Source organism: Epinephelus fuscoguttatus, linkage group LG18 (assembly GCF_011397635.1).
Source record: "Epinephelus fuscoguttatus linkage group LG18, E.fuscoguttatus.final_Chr_v1".
Classification (NCBI taxonomy): domain Eukaryota; kingdom Metazoa; phylum Chordata; class Actinopteri; order Perciformes; family Serranidae; genus Epinephelus; species Epinephelus fuscoguttatus.
In genome coordinates this window covers 5,052,772-5,076,756 of record NC_064769.1, presented here as the reverse complement: position 1 = coordinate 5,076,756, position 23,985 = coordinate 5,052,772, and the positions used below count along the sequence as shown (strand labels likewise).

Here is a 23,985-nt window from a genome sequence, read left to right as displayed (position 1 = left end):
TAGAAACCATGGATTGCCAGAACCATCCAGAAACATGGACAATCATAAAGCAGCAGACAACAAAATAACAAGATGCAAAAATTGGACTCAATTACATTGCACAAGTTAAAGGAACTGATGGCATTACATTTCACTGAAATTGTACCTTGTATAATTCCAATAATTCCAGGACTAACACACAGAGACAGACAACCATTCACACTCACATTCACACCTAACTGCACCAAACTGCACCATAGCTCTAATGGTCAATTGAAATTAGTTAAAAAATATACTGCAATGGTCATAATGGATAATTGTTTTTTCATATTTGAAAATAAACAGGTGTGTAAGTGCTCTAACTTCTGAGGTTGGCAGTGGGAGCATCCTGGTGGCCTGTGTGTTGGTGCCTCAACTATGACCCAACACCCCCCGGTTTGTTTGAGTAGAGAGAGATTGAGAGTGGCATGCAACACTTTCTATCTCTCTGATGTCCATATCATGTGGTGAGACACTAAAATGAACGCTATGAGTAGTACATGAGGTATATGGGTGCAGGGGATGTCTTCATGCTCCTCAGAAAATTCGGAACACTCAGCATGCTCTAGTAACAAAAAACGGCTTCCATACCTTCACCAAAACTTTGACTAGGTCCATCTTGTTCAGCAGTAAACAGACAACGATGTAGCGAGCATAATATCGAAGCTTCTTTACCACCAGTTCTGGCCTGATAAAAAAGAAGAGAAGACACAATATGAACTTGTAAAGTCAAACAAATACACATTAAAAGACAGGCACATTTAAAGCCTTGTTCATTAAGGCTTCTGATGAAGCTGTAAGGTTCATGTTTCAATCTGAGAATTACATTTAGCACGTTTGTGTTATTGAAACTGCTTAACTTCAATTCGCTTTCCAGTGTCTGTGGCTGAGAACTCTAAAGAGTTAGTCTGATATTCTATAGTTTTCTTATTATATTATACATTTACTTATATCATTATCAACACATGCCATGTGCAGACCCAAACCAACAATTTATGCATCTTACTAATAAGTTGTCTTTGTGTATCAAAGCCTGACATATAAAAAAATAGAGAATATAGCTGTCCTTATCCTTTAAAATAACCCTGTACTTTTAAATTGTTGAACATACCTATAATCTATTGAATAAGAAAACATTTGGCAAAATTTTTAAAATAGCATAAAATAAAATAAATCTTAACTGTCCAGGCAATTTATTATATACCAAGCATAGGGATCTACTTACTTAAACTACAACTCACAACATTTTAACAAAAGATTTTGGAACTTACCTGTCCTCTTTGTTGACCTGGAAGTAGTAGGAGCGCTGGCGGATGGCTGAGTAGAATGAAAAGGCCTCATTCAGGTAACTTGTTTCTGAGGTACGAAGGCTGTCAACCAAGATTAGAAAGCAGAAGGTGCATTACTGCAGCACATTTGATTACATTCATACCATTTCAACACACTTTAGACTGAGGGTGTATTTAGTAATCAACACGGCCTCTTATCTTAATTCCTCTTTTCTAAGCCTTTTGCCCTCTGTACTGCTGCACATACAGTACATGAACCAAAGTAGCAGGTGTGCTCAGAGATGCCCACAGAAGTCTGAGCGCCCAAGACATACTGCTTTGCACTTGTCATTGTGCTTATGTAATTAATATAGGACCCACAGTGCTTCCCATCAAACACAATGTGTCTCGTACAGATTCTTATCCCATACCTCTTTTACTTGTTTCTGTTAGGTTTGTTTGCACAAGTGTGCCAATTCAGCTCCACAAAACTGTCTGACCAGCAAACTTGTCGTAAGTTGTTAACTTCAGCCTGATGAATGCCATCTGAGGAGGTCAATGTTCATGAGATTTCGGCATTATTCTTATCTTTGCCCCTAAAATTGTCATATTGTGAGGCCTGTCCCATGCTGTTTGTGACCAGATTTCATTCACAAAAAGGTTTGCTAACTAAGAATTTCACATGGCACAGCTAAGAGACTTAATGCTGGATAAAAAAATATGGTTAGCAGTGTCAGTAGGTTTGTTAGAGGACCTGAAAAAAATGTGAAAAAAATATATTAATAAATCATCTGCCAAGGATGCGTCATCAGAACAGCACTGCATTGTGACAGATATAAAGAGGGAATGAATGTACATGGAGTTAAAAGCTACAAACAGTTGGTCAAGGGAATATGAAAATCAGAAATAATAGACAAGAAAACATTACACACAGTAGGTGATGTATACTGTCATTTGCGACAGACAATGGACATTGGACAGAGACCGACCAAAAACCATTAGGCAGCTATCAGAGTGAGAGAATTTTCCTAACAACTAATGAACAGTAGAAGTCCTTATGCCAAAATATACCAATTATAAAACAGAAAATCTAGAAGACCTCAGAAAATGGCCATGATGATGATGATGATGATGATATGATAATGATAAAATTAATTTTGCATTATACTTAGTGTACAGTACTTATACATTAGCTCCTTTTCCACCAAAATTTCCAGGAACTTTTACTACCAGGAATTTGTTTACCTGGGTAAAAGAATTCCTGGGCAAACAGCCCCACCCCTCAAGAATTCCGGGTAATCTGAAAAGTCCTACCCCCCTACTAGGTACTTTTTCCAGGGTAAATTTGGGGTTGAGGGAAAGTTTTTCACACGGGTCATTTCGGTGGAAACGCAGAGGTTTTTCAAAATTCCGGGTAATTGATAAAAGTTCCTGCGGTGGAAAAGGGGCTATTAATCATATTTAATCTCTAAATTCATTAAGATTGAGACATCATTATAAGTTCAACAAATGTTTTCCTCTAAGGAGAAAGGTAGACTGTACATGACTCATATGAACTGAATACTTGTGAATTTTTTTGTACCTCAGAGAAAATTCTTAGTATGACAAAAGCAATGAATGTTATAAATTCTCTGCTATCACTTGCACATGCCTCATAAGAATCATTAGAATCAGAATCAGACATAATTTATTGATGCCTGGGGGGAAATTGTGATTCGTTACAGTTGCTCAGATGTAAAGAATAGAGAATTCTAAGAAGTAAGATTAAGAGTATGAAATAGAAGTATGTAAATATAAAACAAAAAATAAATAAAAAAGAAAAAGAATTGTCCATGATATTACAATATTAAACACTAGTACTTCAGATATTAAGAATAAAATATATATCTTTACTGTGCTGAGTCTATAATTGTGTATATTGGTAAGAACTGAAACACGCTGTTGTATAAGCTGATCCAGAGCATCCTAAACATGCTCAGTGGGTGACATGTCTGGTGACGCAAGCCATGTTAGAACTGGGATATTTTTAGCTTCCAGGAATTGTGTGCAGGTCCTTGCAACATGGAGTTGTGCATTATCATGCTGCAGCATGAGGTCATGGTGACAGATGAATGGCATGACAATGGGTCTCAAGATCTCGTAACAGTATCTGCATTCAAACTGCCATCAATTAAATGCACTTGTGTTCGTTGTCCATAGCTTATGCCAACCCATACCACAATCCCACCATGGGCATTCTATTCACAATATTGGCATTAGCAAACTGCTCGCCCACATGACTCCATACACGCCATCTGCAATCTGCCTGATACAGTGTAAACCAAAATTCATTTATAAAGAGAACACTTTTCCAAAGTGCCAGATGCCATTGACAGTGTGCAGTTGCCCACTCAAGTCGGTTATGATGACGAACTGCTGTCAGGTCAAGACCCTGGTATGGATGATGAGCATGCACGTCAGCTTTACTGAGAAGGTTTCTGACAGTTTGTGAAGAAATTCTTCAGTTCAATGCAATGGTTACATCAGCCGTTCAGGTGGCTGGTCTAAGACAATCTTGCAGCTGAAGATGCTGGATGTGGAGGTCAGTGGGTGGTGTGGTTACACATGGTCTGTGGTTGTGAGGCTGGTTGGATGTACTGCCAAATTCATGGGAACAACACTGGAGATGGCCTATGGTCATGAAATAAACACTAAGCTCACGGCTAACAGCTCTGGTGGACATTCCTGCAGTCAGCATGCCGATGGCACACTCCCTAAACTTATGACATCTGTGACAGCTCTGTTATAAAAGTGCATTTTAGGGTGGCCTTTTACTGTGACCATCCCAAGGCACACCTATGGTGAACAGGTGAATTGATTATCTTGGAAAAGCAGAAAAGTTTATTTACTGTATTAATCCCCCTGAGGGGAAATTCAATGTTTTCACTCTTGCTTGTCAATTACACACAGGTCCGAAAGACACACACATGCACAGGACCTATACATGCAGCCCTCTCAGAGTGAGGGGGCTGCCCTTGGTGAGGCACCCTGGGCGGTTGGGGGGGGTTCAGTGCCTTGCTCAAGGCCACCTTGGCAGTGCCCAGGAGGTGAACTGGCACCTCTCCAGCCACCAGTCCACACTCCATATTTTGATCCGGACGGGGACTCGAACTGGCGACCCTCTGGTTGCCAACCCAGCTACTGCCACCCCCAAAGCTCACTAACATGGATTTTATCAAATTTGTCTCATTGTGAGAAATGAGTCTTCTGCATATAAAGACTTAGACCTTTAACTTGAACTCATGAAATATGGGAACAAAAACAAAACTGTTGCATTTAAATTTTTCTTCAGTGTGTATTTGTTCATACGCTCTAGACCCACCCAGCCTTTACCAATGACTGTTTCAAAGCAGACAAGAGTGAAAGAGTCAGTATGTTGACATGCACAGTTAAATCGAGCTTTGGTTATATCTCGACTGGGCCATTTAATTGGACTACTGTCCTTGTCGCGGTATACAAGCACGGGAGGGGGATCAATTCAGTGACCAGAGTATGTCCAACTCTGCTACAACAGGTGGCGATATGTACCCTTTAAGCTTGTTAATACTGGACCTTTTCCCGGTTGACTTGTTACGTCACAGACTGAACAGTCGACAAACAAGTTAGCTACGGCTAGCTAGCGGCAAACTGGTACAATGGTGGACAACTTTACAGCTCTGTACATTTTGTCCATCCAAAATTGCATGGCTCTGGATGTAGATTTCACCATGTTGTTACCAACTTCTTCTTCTGTTATGCATTTAATGCTATTTGACTTCTGGGTCAAAGCCTGGGGCGGAAACTGTGGAGCATGCACAGAGTGCCTCAGCCAGTCTGGGTCCGATTGACTGTATATGCAGGAGTAATTCAACTCCCAACCATATTATCTGGGTGTGTTAGTCCGGCTTTGAAAAAAATCAATTTAGTACGATTTCAGATGGACTAACATGTTTACGTGTATTTTAAAAGTCTGGTTTTAGTCGCACTAACACAATAAATCAATTTTCTCTAATGTCCTGTGAAGGTACTGAAAGATGTGCATGATCAGGACAAAGTTTGACTTACTAGTAGTGGTAGTAAAGCTGTCCAATTTTGGATGCAACTTCCCCAATCTGCCATCTCTTCAAGCCATACCGACTGTCCAGAACCTGCCTGTCAATAAATGAAAACATAAAATACTGATCACTGGACAATAAAATAATACAGCCAAAGCATGACAGAGCATCTGGCAAATGACACTGTGACAGTCATCACTTTTTACAGATGCATCTCTCTTTCTGTGAATTAAGAATCATATATTGTATTTCATGGGAATGCATTGGACACTAATCCTTACAAGTTTAACAGTGCTGTATTGTTTGTAAACTCATCTATGGTTTAAAAATTACTACATGAATAAATCAGATCCAAACGTAATATTTTTCCTCATTCTGCTGATTCTACCCTCAATCACAGCCACGTTACTCTTCATCCACTAATTCTAACTTGGTGAACAATGTGAACTAATAAGAGAGGAAAATAACCTGTGCTGCTGCTGAAATTTCCACAGCTTCGTGTAGACATCAAAAGTCCGTCCAAAGTAGGACTGCCACTGCTTGTGTCCATACTGAGGAAGGTCTCTGTAGCAAAGAGCACAGTAACGGTCAGAGTCAGAGTCACAAACAATCAATCAATTCAATTTATTTGTCACATGAAATCACATTAAATTACATCATACAATGCCAGCTCTCTCGGCTCTACACTCAATCAGACTGCAGTTAAAAGAACAATCCAACATTGTGGGAAAAGTAGCTGTTAGCAGTCATGGTGCTTAAGTTCCTCAGAGTCTGAAGGGTTTTCAGACATTTTTCTGACGTTTTAAACATGATCAAAGTGAACGTGCATGCATTTTGGAATGTATAACAGTATCAATAAACCAGTTAAAGCTGTGGTTTCTCACTCTCTCTTATTGTTAATTTTTTACTACAGTCATTCTACTGTTTTCTGCAAATAACCAAGACAAGAAAAGGCGTTGTTGTCATGTTATTGACAACATAATGACTTGTGACTTGATAAACTTGTTAAATTGATCTTTTAATAAAAACATTTAAATTGTATGGCCTGAATGTCTGTTTTTCCTTGTGGTATCAAAATGGTATCGAATATCGATATTTTTTAAGGTTTCGTAAAGTAGTTAGAAAATTCAATATCAATACGATACGATACGATACATGAAAACGAAATTAATTTTGTGGGGGCGCCGGTTGGCTCAGTGGGTAGAGCAGACGCCCCATGTACAAAGGCTGTGTCCTTGCTGCAGTAGCCGTGGGTTCGATTCCATCTTGCAGCCCCTTGCTGCTCTCTCTCCCCCTTCACGCTTTGAATCTGTCCTATTGATTAAAGGCAAAAAAGCCCAAAAAAATATAATATATTAATTTTGCATCATCAGACAGCTCCGCTCAAGAAATTCACACACAAATTAGACCAGTCATGACCATGAATTGCATCACATAATACTCTCAGATTCTGATTTTTTTTTATCAGCAGCACTCTGGTTTTGGTTTAGCAACAGGATAGAATGATATCTAAACAAATTTTTAAGCTTGTTGTGTTCAAATGGTGGGACTTTGATTTGCCTGTTGGAGGGCAGATGTTGGTATTCTCTGTTTAGAACATGCAGGGGATCAGCAGATCAGCAGAAAAGTGTGGGTTGCTTGAAAGATGTGTGCCACAGGTTGGCCCATAATCAAATTTGGAGGTTTATAATTTAGTATAGTGTTGCACGGTAGACCGCGGTACTTAAACACCACGGTACATATGATACCATAATGTTGGAGTACCGTAGCACTACGTTACCTCACGGTACCACTACTGTGGGATAAGTTCAAAGTCCAATCGCAAGAGGGTGAGTGTCCATGCGCCGTCCAATAAGGGTGCACGCTGGCCACCTGGCACTCAATATGCTACTGCAGTGGTTTGTTTTCCAGTGACATTTCAGGTATTAGCTGAGCTATTGAGTATCTTTAAGCAGTGAAACATATTATTTATTTTCTTTTTACTTGTAGGCAAGATTTGTTTATATATGCTACAGTGATTTGTTTTCCACAGAGCTCTACAGTGCGAGCATTTTACTCGCATTTGCGACTAAAAATAGTTTTGTGCTTGTAAAAAAAATCATTCAGGAGCACTCTGTGCAAGTACAGATTTCAACCAGCAGCAGAAATGAAAGGCGAATCCTGCTGGTTGTGGGTTGAACGGGGGTCACAGACAGGAATACGGTGGAGCACTATGGCCACCGCAAGATAACGGTTTACCGGCGACCGAGAAGCCCGGCTCCAGGTCCAATAATTTCCTCTTCGTTGGTGTCATGACTGCTCAGAATATCTGAACAGCCGAGCTGTGGCGGCACACAGGTATGTGACGTGTCAGAGGAGAAACAAGCCGTTCACATTTCTCTCACATGTTAATCACTTATTGATGCTGTTTTTTAAGTACAGTGGTGGAAAAAAGTTTTCGGACACCCCATGTATTTGTGAAATATTGCATTAAGAATCACTCTTAGGTCTTCAAGTGCAATTTCTTTTAGTACAGTCACAGCTAAAATACTAAATAAATCCTAAAAAAGCCATTAAAAACTTAAAATTGATTGGTTCCATAAAAATACATAAGAAATTTTGAGTATTGGGTCATTTTGGTACCAGTGATGAAGGTCGTTCTTTTTATTAAAAGACACAATTTTTGTTGCCAAGCTTCGTGTCTACATAAAGCCAGCACATTTGTCAAGCATGGTGGAGGCAGTGTCATGGTTTGGGGATGCATGAGTGCTGCTGGTGTTGGTCATCTCACTGTCTGTGATGGCACATTGAACTCTACCAAGTATTGTACCATTCTCGAAACCCACATGCTCCCTTCTGCGCGTGCACTGTTCTGTCGAGGTAAAAACTGGATGTTTCAACAAGATAATGCCCCTTGCCACACATCCAAGGCCAGTAGAACTTGGCTGCAGGAGCACAGTATCCAGGTCTTAGAGTGGCCAGCTCAATCCCCGGACATGAGCCCCATTGAAAATCTGTGGTGGATTATCAAAAGGTCTGTTTCAAAGCATAAACCAAAGAATTTAGAAGAATTAAAAACAGTAATTCAAGAAGAATGGGACAAGATTACCCCTCAACAGTGTGAAAGGCTCGTGGGGAACATGCCAGCCAGGATTAGAGCTCTACTACGTGCCAATGGCAGGACTACTAAATATTAATTTGATGATGTGATGGTTTATTTATTTTTTGTTCAGTTTTGAACACATTCTCTGTTATTTGTTGACTTTGATACCGACAATGTTGAGAACTAACATATTGAAACTGTCAAGAATTTAGTTTTGTTAGTTTTTCTTGTAAACAATAAACAAAAAAATATAATTTATATTTGTTTGTATCTGTCTAATGCAGCCACACCGTTTGAAACACAAAAAAGATTTTTCCACAAATATTTCATGGTAATATTTGAGATTATGTAAAATTTTAAGGGTGTCCGAAAACTTTTTTCCACCACTGTATGAGTAAGTCACTAAGTAATTTATTCCATTGAAATATCATTGATGTATTATAGAAAAGTGATTTATCTCTTTATAAATGACAAAGGCACATCTGCCTCATTTTTGCTATGGTATCGTGATACTACTCAGAACCGTGATACACTTTCATTGGTATCGTACCGTGGGTCCCAATTTTGGTACCGTGACAACACTAATTTAGTAATTAAATAATTTAGTTTAACATATAGCCAGCTGAGCCAGGCTGTATTACTTAGGTCACAATACAATATTATTGCATTTTTTCAATGTGTTGCATTATGCCGATCTATCTTTGTCAACTGCTAATTATTCCCCTGAGGGACACTTTGTTAACATCCATTTTATCTAATAAGATAAATTCGTTCAGGCTTTTCATCTCATTTTTTATTACCAAAAGTTTAATTTGTACTTGTAGTATTAATAAAACTTTTTTGAACTGATTAGCATCTATGCGCTGTGCCATCGCTGTGTGAGTGAATGATTACCAAGTAGCAGATAGCACCCTGTATGGTGGCCTCAGCCACCAGTGTAGCAATATGTGTTAATGGGTGAATGTGACTCTGTAGTGTAACTCTTTAAGTGAACTCAATACATGATTTGTAAAATAGAGTCATAAGAGACTTGTCAACAGGAAATTTGACAAGGTTCCTTAGGCAAGATGTTGCTGGCTTTTTTTGCCAAATGCCTCAGTGTGGCAAATAAAATTCCATTTATCCACTAGTGTCCCATGATATTTATAGTTCTCTATAGAGTCAACCACCTGTCCCTTGATGATGTTTTTATGAGAGGTTGAGGGTTTATGCCTAAAATCAATACACATTCCATTGTTTTTTTTTCTTGTACATTTAGTTGAAGGAATTGTTGCCACACCAATCTACAAAGTCATTAACTACAGGTCCGTGGCTGTTTTCATTGGCATGGATGAGACTAACTACTACAGAGTCATCAGCTAATTTGAAAACGAATCTGGTGTCATGCCGGCTGCGGCAGTTGTCAGTATACAGAATGTAGTGGAAAGGGGAAAGGACACAGCCCTGAGGAGACCCAGTGGATGGTGTCAGTTCCCCCGACATGCATCCATTCACCCACAATATCTGAGCAAGACCATTGCATTCCAATATCCAGGCTTTATATATTTAAAATTGAAGACTCATTACTCAAAACTGGGAAAATGATTTGGAAACTGTCAGATGGCATCAGATGATCATGGGTCTAAAATACTCAAGATAGTCACTCTTATCACTTTGTCCCAGGCATGGCATTATTCAATCTAAAATTGTATAGAGGCTTCATATATGTGAGGTAAAGTTCTCAAAACTTTTCCCTTGTCTTCCCTTCCTGTGACAGATGCAAGCAAGCTAATGCTCTTATATGACACATTGTGGTCATGTCCAATCCTAACAGTCTTGTATATTTGAAGTTTATTTAAAGATTGCAGGTTTAACAATTACATCATGCCCTTTTCTTTGACTTTTTGGTGTACTAACAGAGGATCTTACCCTGACAAAAGCACAATTAAGCAGCATGGCTTACTCAGGCCTTGCTGCCCTTCTGGCAAGGTGTGTCATAGTTTTTAATTGGAGGAGTGATCGCCCCCACCCCCTTTGGCAGGTGGATTTGTGAGGTCATGCATTTTCTCAAAATAGAAAAGATAAGACTACACACTGTGTGGATCCACTGTGAAATCTGATGCAGCGTGGAGGCCTAGATGGGTTTTTTTTGTTGTTTTTTTTCTGTTTTGTTCTTGTTTTTTGTTTGTTTTATTCATTTTTGTTCTCAATTCATTCTGTCATCCCTGTTGTATCTATATACTGTTTGAATTAAACATTTAGAATGTTTACTCACCAAATGTCATAAACTCCTAACAGATTATAAAAACTGTTTTCTGGTAGACGAGAAATAGTAATATTATGGGTATCTTAAGAAAGAAAGCTCTGATTAATGTAGCTAATCATAAACAACCAACATTTAATAAAAACCTCAGAAATGATGTTTCACTATTTTAGTCAGTCCACATGGGTCTGAATTTGCGAGCCCTTTAACATGCATGCTTTGAGCTGATGATCAAGTCTGTCAGTCAGTTCTGTCAGTGATTCAAACATGAGGAGAATGCAGCATCAGTTCTGAGTAATACACCACAAACTCAGTGTGTCACTCAACTCAGATCACAACCAACAGAATGCATCAAAACCAAAGTGAAAGGGTAAAGCAAACAGGGAGCAGTTTATTTATCTAATCTATCTGATAACTGAATCATATGCATCCACATATCAGTCCGGCAAATGAGCCTGTCCCTTTTCTCTCTCTCTCTCTCTCGATCGGTATTGTCCTTCTTGGCTCGCAATCAAATGACAGGCTCACTGACTCCTGCTACTCCAGATGGTCAATCTGTCTGTTCGCACTCTACAGTCTTTCTGAGCTTATTGTGATAGCCGCTGAAACAATATCACAACAAAAACACAAAAATAGTGAGAATCAATCTGACATCGGATCTTAGCTTGCATGAAAATACTGAGAAAGTTTCAAGTTGAAAGCAAACCTGTCATTTATTCTACAGGCACCAGGCAAGGACTATTCCCTACTGTGCTCCAGAGAGGTGCATTTTGTTAGTAGCATTCTGAAAATCCCAGACTACATTTGTTTTCCGTGCTGGAATCAGTGTCAGCAGCAAACCTGAGCGTTTTGAACAATCTCAGTCTTCTACCTGAAGAGAAACAATGACATGAAAATCTGAGGTTTCCTAAAGCTACAAAGGAACACAGAGCTGCTCCGATTTAACAGAGAAAAAGGGTCTTTCTTCCACCACTTTATAATCATACTCTCACAGCCTGCTGCTCTCTCAGCAGGTAAGGTGGCTTTTCATAATACTGATGAAATGAAGTTCTGGTGCATCACAATAATGTGCAACTATATGGTGAATTAACTTCAATTACATATTCAATACACCTCTGACAAGCAAGCACAGATATTTTAGAATTTTTAAAAAATATCAGAGTTAGGTTAGCATTCCCTGAAACATAGGCAAGAGTAAATGTATATTTAGCTTACTTTGTACTAATACATTTCTAAATTAAGCTTAAATTGAAACCATAAGCTCACTGAACATTAATGAAACAAAAATTACTACACAAGGTATGCAATTCTGGAGGTAAGGTTATCTGTGCAGATTAAAGGCTTGAGTTTTTAACACTGAAAACTTTTCATAGATATGTCAGTAAACTACCCAGTGAGTTTGTTAAAGCAAATGTTCAACTGTGCACATCTTGAGCTTGAGTAACAGACGACACAAAAACACATCTTGCCCAGCACATAGAGCTAGGCTGATACACTGGACAGGCAAATATATTGACTGGTGTATATCTGTGTATATGTCGGCCACTTGGTACAGTAACAAGAAATTGCAGCACTGACACTATAGCCCTTTTAAAATAGGAATTGTGTAAATTTTCAGGAAAGCCCAATCAGTCTTCATTCAGCAATGGCAGCATAAAAACAAAATCAGGGAGTGCACTAAAATGCCGTTTGCCTACTTTTCTTCATACAGAATGTGCCTTTTTCGGGGCAATGGGGGGCGTGAGCTACCAACAAAATGTGTAGCTCACAAATCCACAAGTCATCAACAGCCCCTCCTGTGGCGGAAGGGCGCCAAAAATCTGGCAGTGTAAAAGGGGCTTATGTTTGAGGTTATTTAGGAAAGGTATGAAAGTTTTCATGTTCTCAGCGTGTGAGCATGGGTACTCAAGCTTCCTCCCACAGTCCAAAGACATGCACATCAGGTTTCTTAATTGCCTGTAGGTGTGAATGTGAGTGTGAATTAGCCCCTTTTACACTGCCAGATTTACCGCGAATGTTGGGCCTTTTTGCCGGCAAGCTGCGAGCATTTAGACACACAGAGCCGGATTGGTGAGTTGATCCGAGGTGCCCAATTTTCTGCCAAGGAGGGTAGTCATATTGGCGGAACCCTTTTAGTTTAAAAAGACTGTGGCGGCCTTCCGCAACAGGAGGGGCTGTTGATGACTTGTGGGAGGAGCTGTTGATGATGCCGCATGTGCGACCCACTGGCTGTGGATAAACAGAAAACAGCTGATAGCAGGAATTAGCAAGCAGCTAGTACCAAGAGGGAAACACAAACCTGACAGACACTGTAAAGATGAGCAACTGAGAAGACAAGGAATTGCACGCCCTCCTTGCCCTCGCACACGAAGAGGCCATTAACCGTCAGATGACAGGAATCGTGAAGAACGGGCCGACTTATGAGAGAATTGCCGAAGGACTGACCAGCCGCGGCTTCCCTCCCACATCATTCTTTACATCACACACTGAGCTACATGTTTTGTTACTTGCTCATGCCCCGCATTGCCCAGAAAAAGGCACATTCCGTATAAACAAAAGTAGGTAGGCGGCATTTTGCTGCACTCCTCGATTTTGTTTTTATACTGCCAATGCTGAAAGAAGACTGATTGGGCTTTCCTGCAAATTTACACAATTCCTGTTTATTGGTTGTGTCTGTCTCTATGTGTCAGCCCTGCGATAGTCTGGCAACCTGTCCAGAGGGTACCCCGCATCTTGCCCAGTGTATGCTGGGATAGGCTCCAGCACCCCCGCAACCCCTAACAGGATAAGCGGTTATGGAAAGTGAATGAATGAAAGTTTCCAACCAAATGTAGAGCAAATTTTGACCAAATTACCTGGCAAACAGACACAACACCACTTTATCCTGTTAAAACAACACTCACTTGGATTAACTTTTATGAAAAACACTTGATTCTTCACCTCCCTCTGGAGGTGTTGTGGGCCTGTCATCAAAACACTAGTGAAGAAGGGTACCCACCTGATGACCCTTAAGAAGCTTTTACCCTCCCTTAACCCCTACCCAATCCCCTAGCATGGCTCCAACTATTACTCACAATCACAAGTATGTGCAGCAACATTTGACCAGCCAGGTAAACTCCACCTTGATTCCCTCCTATTATTAAATAAAGTTTTATTATTAAAGAATAAAATCAATAAACCAAGTTCTGCAACAGTATGGCCAGTTTTTGTGTTGGCTGTCCTGTAAAGTTGATTAAATGTCACTTATGCCCCTCTGGTTCTCACCCCTCAATAAGAGTTTTTTGGTTGAAAATCCCTTTGTTTTAATTGAAATTTGAGAGTGGGACATTAAAGAAAATCACTTACCTGTAAAACTTCGATTAGTAGCCTGGGCTAGTATTTACTTAAATCACTGAACTCAACAGGCCTGTATTTGGGACAGGCTTCCATATGGGGCAGGCCTTTAAATCCTGTTACACAGAACGGTTTGTCAGCAAAGATGTGAAATACAATCAAATTGTTTATTTAAACTATTATGAATAATACGTATATAAAAATTAGGCTTCGAGTAACCTATCAATTATCTGTTATGATATGACACTTGCTTCACAGCACCCGAGGATTACGGCACCCAACAAACCAACACATAACCACTTTATCCTGTTAAAACAATATTCACAACTTGAATTAATCTTTATGAAAACACTTTTGATTCTTTTGATTAGTGGACCCTTATTTTCCAAAGGAAAATAAATAACTTACTGGGTAGTCAAGTAATGGACACATATTCTGGTTTTATGACAGCTTCAGAAGATGGGAGTCACCGATTATTTTTCCAAGTGCCAGTAAATATGAATGAATTATGGTCTTCTCTGGTGCTCATGGTTTCAGTAAAATGAACTGAACTGAGCTAACAATGCATAACATCTCCATGTTGGCAAAAGTTTACACACTTATATTTATACGTGGGATCTAAACTGCTAACTAATGTTAGCTTAAGTGGGTAATACAAAATCTGGTTTTATACATCCAAGAACTTCTATAAAAATGAACAACTACACAACCAGACCGAGTGTCTAATTGAGATAGGCCTTTATTTGTCGAAATGTATAGCTGCACCAGGCTAGTAAAAGAGACTGGGCATTTAACTGGTACTCGGCTTTTATTAAAGTTTTACGGTATGTATATTTTTTGGGGGAAATGTCAGTAAATAATTGTATTTTGGGAAACTGTATGTTAAGTGCTAAACAAATAGGACATGAAATCCCCATGAGTTGTATGGCACTTTTATCTCTGTAGTTTTTCTTAAGAATTAAGAGGTCATAGATAATTAAATGAATACTTTAACACTAATAGCAAGCAGAAAAACTATTTAGAGAAACTGGGGAAGAGTAGCTTCCTCACTTCATTTCTGCAGACATCTTCTAAATGGAATTGGCAGTGAAATGGAAATGGAATTACAAATCAATCAATCATCAGGAAAGAATGATGGGAATATTATTGCATTGTTTTTTTTTTTTTACTGTTATTATTCAATGTTCAAAATGTCATGCTGATAAAAAAAATTGAGATCGCAGTGTGTAACTGTGATAATAGGACACCAATAAACCTTAAGGGTTAAAACAGGTCAGTGATGCTAATCTGATAATTGATTCAATTTCATTATCACAAGAAAAAAGAGTTTCTATTTTCAGACTAGGAGAGTCAAAAAAGCTACAAATAGCAGGAGTCAATTCATGTCAGTGATGCATCTTACATAAATTATGTTTAACATTTTTTCCTGAGGTTAGGAAGATACTACAGTGCTACTAAAGCCAATTAAGACAAGAGATTAAATTCAGTTGTGGGGACATTTATCATCACTAACATTTTTATTAAATCAAGGAAAAGTCACAACTAGTAGCAGGGTTTAATAGGTGCTTTAAGCGGGCAAAGAAAAATTAAGTGCTGGACTAAGACACATTAATACATCTAATAATTAGTTTCTGCTTCTCACCGAGACAGAGGAGTTTTTAAAGTAGAGAGCTTGAGCTCAATGTGCAGAGGCTCTCTTAAATTAGAGTCACTGTCTCTGCAAAACCCCTGACTACGTTCAGTGCCAACATTTTTGATTATGCCTTTCAGTATATACTGTGTGGAGGTGTATGAAGGGGGATGTATTACGTCAGTCGAAAAACAAAACTGAAGACATGTGAATGCTGTTTTTCCTGTGGTGATATATTCCTCTGCATCAAGTAAATAGCAGGCTTCTCAAGTTAATGGTAGTAATGAAGAAATGTCTTGTAAACAGTGACACTGTTAATACACTAGTGTTTGTTATAGAGACCTTAAATGTTATGATAAATATTGTATTGTCATTTTTCTAAGCACTGTCCTTTTCTGCTGGATTTGTGGTTGATGCGTGATTCTAGCCTCTTTTTAGTTTGAGCCCAAGCAGCAACCTCTAACTGTGCATTCACACCAAAAGCGTCATTAGCGCCAGCGGTCTCTCAGGTCGCTGGCATCGCGCTGCCTGGCAGCTCTGGCAGGGCTTGCAGAAGGCTGCCAAGGGACGGGGCTTTCAAGTTGCGCTGCAGAAGATCTCTTTCTTTCTTTCTTTCTTTCACTGTCCTGCCTTGAGAATATTCACGGTCCGCAATTGGCTGCTGCTCGCTGCTGCTTCAGCGGCGTCACTGCTCATTTGCATAAAGTTGAGCTTCTCTCAACTTCACAGTGACGCTCCAGTCGCTGGCATCGCGCTGCTCGCTGCGGCCGACGCTTCAGACGCCCTTCGTAGCAAGCGTACATTGAAAATGAATGGCTGCCGGCCACTTATGACACTCATGACGCTTTTGGTGTGAATGCACAGTAAGGCTGACAAGAGAAGCCAGTGTCAAAGTGCCAAAACCTGCAGTTAATCAAATGTCAACTTGAGGCTGGCTCCAAAATAGAGTTAATCCCATCAGACCTCCATGTTAAAATACCCAATTTTACTGCAGAAATAAACATGTTTACAACATGGTCCATAAATGGTTTTGGTCTCTATACCTAATTTCATCATTAATTAATAATTCTTATATAACTCAACCGTTTACATTATATTAAGGCTGCTATCAGGGCAGCTAAACCAGGAGTCAGCTGCTCGGCCAGCAGAAGTTGGCTGCTCGGCCTCACTTGGCCATGCTCTGTGACTGTAAGTCTCTGGTGTACCTGCTCTATGGGCTCTATGCTCAATGATGCAGTAGCAGTGCCGATCATTCAGGTAATTTCAATCCACGGTAACAGAGCTTTTTTGGCTTCATCCACTATTGTGATGTCAGGGTTATAATTTGTAAAGTAACATTTCTGTTGTAAAAATTACTGTTGCTGTGCTAGAAACATTTAGTTCTATTTAAAATATTCACTATTCATGTTCTGAATACATCCTATTTAAATGTATATATTTTCTAAAACACAATTATTTAGAAATGAAAAAGAATTTATGAGTGTCGATAAATTCCCAAACTGATAAGGAGTATCGTTACGAGTAGCAGCATCAATAAAATCTTGATGATACCCATCCCTAGACACGACCACAACAAAGTAGCATGGGGGGCCTGTAACAGTGGGGGGCGCTGCCTAAAGTTGAATACTTTTTCACTGAAAGATGTCACAGTTGCGTTTGTCTCATTTGTGTGGGATTTTTATGTATATTTTTTTAATAACACTTTTGACGCGTGAGGCAGCTGGTCCCTTGGTGTTTTCACATGTTCTGATCCTGCCCTCATTCAAAAGAGTTTGGACACCTCTGAATCTAATATCTGAACACAGGATTTCTGCAGATATGAAGTACTGATCCGATACTGATACCCAATGAATGGATTTTAGAGTGACATTGACAAGGAAACTGTATTTATTGGGGATCTGTCAGATCATCATGGCAGACATCTGCATAATAGGTTTGGTATCAGTGCCTAGACTGATCCAGTTTATCAATTTGGTGCATCCCTGATGGTTAAGTTTGTGTTTTTTAAGTGAACTTTAATGGTTAGATTGTGACAGGACACAAACTCTGGTCACCCACCCAACCACCATCCTGACCTCCACACCTCACATGAAAGCCACCTTTCCTGTATTGACAGGGAAAGTTGACACTAATGTTCATCTTGCGCTGCACAATCATCCAGTATGAGCATAAATTCTGCAGATACTGGGACAGATTCTTCCCATATCATTCCTGTGCACTGCATGCATTTCCTACATTTAGCCACTTAAAGTCAGTGCTTCATCACAAAATGCAGTCCAGCAGACAGGAGACAACAGAGAAAGTAAAAACTGACCTTAGCCCATTGAAGAGTTGCTTGGACTTGTCCAGAAGATAGCAGAAATCTGTGACAGTCTTCCTTTCGCCCAATGGAATATCATCCTCAGTTTCAGCTCCAGTCATGACACTGACTTTTCACACCTGATTTCAAACAAAAGTACATACTTTACATAGTAGACTGAAGACAACTACTGCACTAAAAAAAATACTGGTTATTTAAAAATGGTTTAAAAATTTGGAATGAGTGGCAACTAGACCAAAGTACAATTGGTACCACTGTGAACTTGTGATCTGTCAACATATCAAGCTAATAAGATATACATTTCAAACAGCAGCAATACTGACATCTATCATGTTAATATCCAAACTATTGCGACTAAACAGACGTTACTAGTTGCAGATATCTGAGTGTCTTACTGGTGCCCTAGTTAAATATGAATAGAAATAAGAAACTATGGCGGAAACGTGTCACATGGTCACCTTTTATAGGTTGACTTGGGCTGTCCCAGATTTCACTCTCACAGTGGCTGCAACCCCCAGTTTGCTAAGATGGATGTGCAATCAGGTCAAGGCAGTACACAGTCAGGTCATGGCGCTCAGCTAATGTTGAGCCTCATTAAAACAATTTACTGCGATGAAAAGTTTATTATGCAGAGGAAATTACTATGGCTTCATCGCTACAAGCCTTCGGAGACAGGGTGTCTAAGTGTGCCTATGTATGATGGAGGGCAGCTGTAAGTGTCTCCAGGGAAAGTCTGCAGGTTAGCTGCTGTACATCAAGTGAACCAGCTCTAACAAATGCCCTGCTCTAAAACCTTCAGCTTACATATCATGCTATCATTAAGAAGTATTGTTAACACCTGTGTGGCTTGTACTCAGTAACAAACAGTTATTTTGCTCTAAACCTATTAAATATGCTGACATCTTCCATGCAGGGTTAAAAAATTCACATTGGACAGCTGACAGCTCTCATTCAATTAAAGAGAAGGATCTCTTTAAAGGACTGTTTGTTACTTTTGAGGGAAACGGGTGGCGCAAAAAAGGGAAGGCAAGTAAAATATTTTTAAAGCACTGGGGAGGGACTTATGTTTTTTATTTTGGCTTCGGGGAGGGACATCCAACTTTAAATGGCTGTATTTTAATTATTTCAAATATTTTTTTATTTGAAATACCCTCTGAACCACAAATGTTTTATTAAAGAATTGCCACATTTACACCATTTATATCACAGCCAGAAAATGTAAAAACAAATCCTTTTTGGTGGATTTCAACAGTCCTTGAACACATCATACACGATATAGGTTTCCATCTTAAAAATCACTTAATTCTACATGTCTCATTTAAAATTTGACAAAAATAACCGATTTGCACCAAACAGATCCTGTCAAAAACATTAAATTCTGCACAGGGCCTTTTCAACTCCAGGATTTTGGAATAAAGGTGTAAATTTAATACACCAAAAAGTAAGTCTTTAACATCTAATAATGTCTGCATGCCAAGTTACCGATATTGCCACTGATGTGTACAGATTTTTACTGCTTGCTTTTTACAATGGCTACAATAGCTATGAATTTAAAAGAAAAAAATCAGTTATTTATGGAAAAGGGAGGGTCATGCATTTTCTACCCGTCAGTTTGGGAGGCTCAAGGAAAAGTATGTGTAGCTTTAGGGAGGGTCAGGATAAAAAAAAAGAAAAAAAGAAAAAAAGAAGAAAATAATTGAATAAAAAGTCAAACTCCAGGCACCCCACTGCTCTGATAAGTAAAGAACTGTCCCTAATGTGTTTATGACAGGACGTTTGCTCCTGGAATGAGAAAAACTCGAACGTTAAAATAAACCCTTTGCGACAAGACAAAATAAATAAATGATACCTCTGACTGAATTTTGAAGAGAAGCGTGTCATTACAAACATGCTAAAAAAATCACCAGGACTCCGTCAGCTGGTGCATTGTCTCTCAGTTATGAGCTATATTTAACATCGGTGTAGCTAACTCAGATGTAAGGTAACTAATGTTGACAGCAATGGACTCGGTTAACATTAATCTGCCTAACTAGCTGTTAATGAGATCAAGCTTAAATGGGCCGTAAGCTGTAACATAACAATAGCTCTGTGTCTAACTAGCCTTCTGTCGTCGCCAACATCAGCAAACTGAAGTCAGGACACCACTCCGTCATTACAGATTAAACATCTGGATATTAATGTCTGGATACCAACGATAACCAGCGGTAGCCAGTATATATCCGTTGAGAAAGACGGTCACACAGCCTCGCTCCAGCGGCTTTAACAGCCTCTGCTTGTGTAATTCACATTTCTCCTTACCTCGCCAGCCAGCTAACGTTGATGAACAGGAGTACCACAGTGGTGCTTCTCAAAAATCACTGCAAAAGCCACGACGAGCTGTGTAGGTAAAGCGCGCCTTTCTTGGCATCTCACTGTGTGATACTGACACTGAACCGCTGTCCGACGAGTCGTGTCCCCCCGCAGCGTGGATGAGACTGCTGTCAGCTGAATCGTAAATGCTAGAGTACTCTGTAGGGAAGGATGTTGTCCTGTGACAGGTCAGGAGGCAGGAGGCAGGAGGCAGGGCGAGGACAGCCGCTGGCTCCGCTCCACTATCACTGGCTAGCTACTTCCGGGGCAACATTTTCAAAATAAAAGCTTCCCCGCTGATAAAACGCCTACATGTGTCCAGGGGTCAGTCCCATGGTCAGGGACCTTGTGGATACCTTCAGGGACTGGTGCAGTAAGTGCTGTCTCCACCTGAAACAGCCAAAACCAAAGAGATGGTGGTGGATTTCAGAAGAAAGAGGTCACCCCATCAACCAGTCTCCATACAGGGGGAGGCCATTTAGGTGGTGCACACCTACAAATATCTGGGGGTCCTCCTGGATGATAAGTTGGACTGGTCCTCTAACACTGACGCCCTCGACAGGAGGGGGCAGAGCTGCCTGTTCTTCCTGCGGACACTGAGGTCCTTTGATGTATGTGTGGAGATGTTGACCATGTTCTATCACACAGTGGTGGCTAGTGCACTCTTATATACAGTTTGATGGACAAAAACACAAAGCGTTTGGACAAGCTGGTTTAAAAAGCTGGCTCAGTGCTCGGCAGGAGACTGGACCCACTAAGAACTGTGGTGGAGAGGGGAAAATTGAACAAACGTAAAGCTATAATGGACAATAGCAGACACCCTCTCCACAGCCTCCTGCAGTGACAGAGGAGCAGCTGCAGCAGTCAGCTCAGCTCATCTCACTGCATTGCAGAATAGAGCGTTTCAGGAGATCCTTCGTGCTCACGGCAATAAGACTATTTAACAGCCTCTGAATCCAGTCACACACACACGAACAGGACTGTGGAATGGACAATTTTATTTTGATTTAATTTCTCTTTATGCACTTATTCTTAACTTATTGTATTTTATGTCTATTTTAATACCACTGTGTTGTTAATGAGGGGAAGTGTGGTAGTTCTTTTTTGTCTTTTATGAGCTGCTGGGCAGCTGAATTTCTATATAAAGATAAATGGAATAAGGATAAATAAAGTTTTTTCTACTCTATTCTATTCATTTCTAAGAACATATTGTTTTCAGAAGGTACATTGATGACATACTCATGGGGTTTACAGGTTCTGAAAATGAACTTAAGGCATTCAATGACATTTCACTATGGAATACATTCAAGAAAACATTCACTTTTTGGATCTTTCGATCACTATTGATGACAATAAAAAACTAGAGACATCTATTTATCGCAAGGAAACTGACAGAATACATCATCTTGCACTCTACTAGTTTTCACCCTGACCACATTATCAGCAACATCCCATATGGTCAGTTTGTAAGATTGAGAAGAATATGCAGTGAAGATGATTACCAAACTAAGGCTAAGGTAATGTCCCAATGTTTTAAACAAAGACGATACGACCACCAATGCTTGTTGACCAAGCTATTAAAAAAGCTAATGAAAAAAGAGGGAAGAAATACTTAATCATTGCCCTAAACATGCAGAAAACAGAGTTACTTTTGTATCTGAACATTGTACAACATCTATGCAAGTCAAAATGATTATAAACAAACATTGGAAAATCCTAGAATGTGATCCAAGTTTGGACCATTTGTCATCCTCTAAACCATGCTTTTATTTTAAAAGAGGTCGCAATGTCAGAGATTTTGTGGTTATTTCTTTTTACAAGGAATTGAAAATTGCCGAGCATAAGGCTGCCATTAGAAATGGGAACATGGATTATGCCATTGCTAGACACTACAAGGAGAAAACCCATGCGTCAGCCACTTGAATTTGTTGGCATTAAAAAAGTACAACCCAATCTAACAAGAGGTAATTTGATCAACCAAATTTTGAAAAGGGAAGCATTTTGGATCCATGAATTGAATTCACTTGAGCTACATGGACTTAATGAAATACAGGATTTGAGCCCTTTTCAGTGATATAAATATTAACTTATATAGGGATCAGGCTCAGGGTCAGTCTGGTCTTTTGGATATACAAGAATCTGGCACAGTTTTGTGTGTGGTTTTACGGGTGTGTTTATGTGGTGTTTGTGCATAACTCTGAATGCTTGCTATGCTCTATAACCCCCCGATGTATGGGAGGGTGACCATGCCCCGGATTTCCTTCTTTGTTCCTCTCTTCTTCTTTTCCTCTTCTCTGTTGTTATTCTTGACCCCTTGTTTGCCTCTGTTTATAGCCCATCCTGGGTATTGACAACATGTGAGAGCATTTTTTTATGTGTTCTTCCTCCTCCTTTCTGTCCTTTTCTTCTGTTATGAAGCTAGCACGGGCACCTGGCGCCAGGGGGCACTGTCATTCCACCACTCAGGTGGAATGACAACCTGGATAAAACATCTACAGGACATGTCACCACAAAATCACATGATGCTTCTGATGATGACGACAGACACAGTTGTTGAAACTGTCAAGGTATGACAAAACAACACTCAAGCCTGTAAAAACAATCATATCAAGCTAATTTTTTGTAATTTTGTAATCTATTACAAGAATCATCAAACGATGGATACATCTGTGAGATTCTGACTTAAGACAAAGTATGTGTACCACCTTGAACTGAATTAGGCCATGCCTAGCACATACTGCAGTGTATTCATGAGAATATATCTGACCACTCAACAGCTTGTGTATTGTAAATTTAGATCAACCTGCCATGCCCATCTCAATGCATCAAAAGATGTCATGGCAAATTGAATTTTAATTCCAACTTTCAAGTTTTATTGACAGTGCAGAACTCACGCATGAATATTTACAAAACTGAATGAAAATAAAATGTATTCTTTTATGTGAATAATGCATAAATCTCAATATTCATTGATACATTTTAAGCAAAAACATTCCTCCAGTTCTCAAAATGAACTGGATGCAAATATGATGCAGTCCTCCAATTTCAAAAGGCGTATCTCCAACACATTTAACTTTGCAAGCATGAGTTATTGCATTAATGTTAGTCTTTTCATCTTGTTATGTAGTGTAGAAAGGTATGATGGTATTTGTTGTGAAGGGCAGGTCTGGACGAGGAGCTCTCTGAGGAGGAGCAGGAAGGAGGCACTGCCAATGGGGAGTGCTGTTAATCCATGAGAGGTTGTACTTGGTCTGCAACGGTCTTTTGGTGAATGGAGCACATCAAGTGGCATCAGCATCAGGGTCCAAGGTTTCCTAGCAGAACATTACATTGTAACAAAATGACCTACTCACTCATGTATTTACCACACGCCACATTAGTCCATCAACTTTAGCTGCAATTGATAAGTGATTGCCTGTAGTCCTGACTCCTTTCATTGGAGCAACAGGCCCTGTTCAAGACTCTCCTGCATCCAGTTGCACATTTTTCTACCAAAATAAGACAGTCTAAAAGGTCCACATCTTGGATTACTGAAGAAACATGTGCTCACCTTTAAATTCAAACTCACGTAAAGGGGGACACTAGGACCCAGGCGACATTGGCCAGTCAAAGTCAGAGGACCTGAGCTGTTAAGTGGCTCATGCATGTGAGCCTCATTCTTGATGTGTGA

At 39.7% G+C, this 23,985-nt stretch overlaps 1 protein-coding gene across 1 annotated transcript in view; it reads right to left on the bottom strand.

Moving 5' to 3' along the window:
- The window catches only part of scai (suppressor of cancer cell invasion), a 49,440-nt gene extending 28,892 nt beyond the window's left edge, over positions 1–20,548 (bottom strand). Inside the window, exons 1-6 of the mRNA XM_049604050.1 lie at positions 20,265–20,548; positions 17,961–18,085; positions 5,828–5,923; positions 5,370–5,456; positions 1,290–1,388; positions 610–706 (exon numbers count right to left, since the gene is read on the bottom strand). Coding sequence (XP_049460007.1) covers positions 610–706; positions 1,290–1,388; positions 5,370–5,456; positions 5,828–5,923; positions 17,961–18,067 — 486 coding nt within the window. The 5' untranslated portion in view covers positions 18,068–18,085; positions 20,265–20,548. The remainder of the gene's footprint in view (positions 1–609; positions 707–1,289; positions 1,389–5,369; positions 5,457–5,827; positions 5,924–17,960; positions 18,086–20,264) is intronic.
- Positions 20,549–23,985: the final 3,437 nt, after the last annotated feature.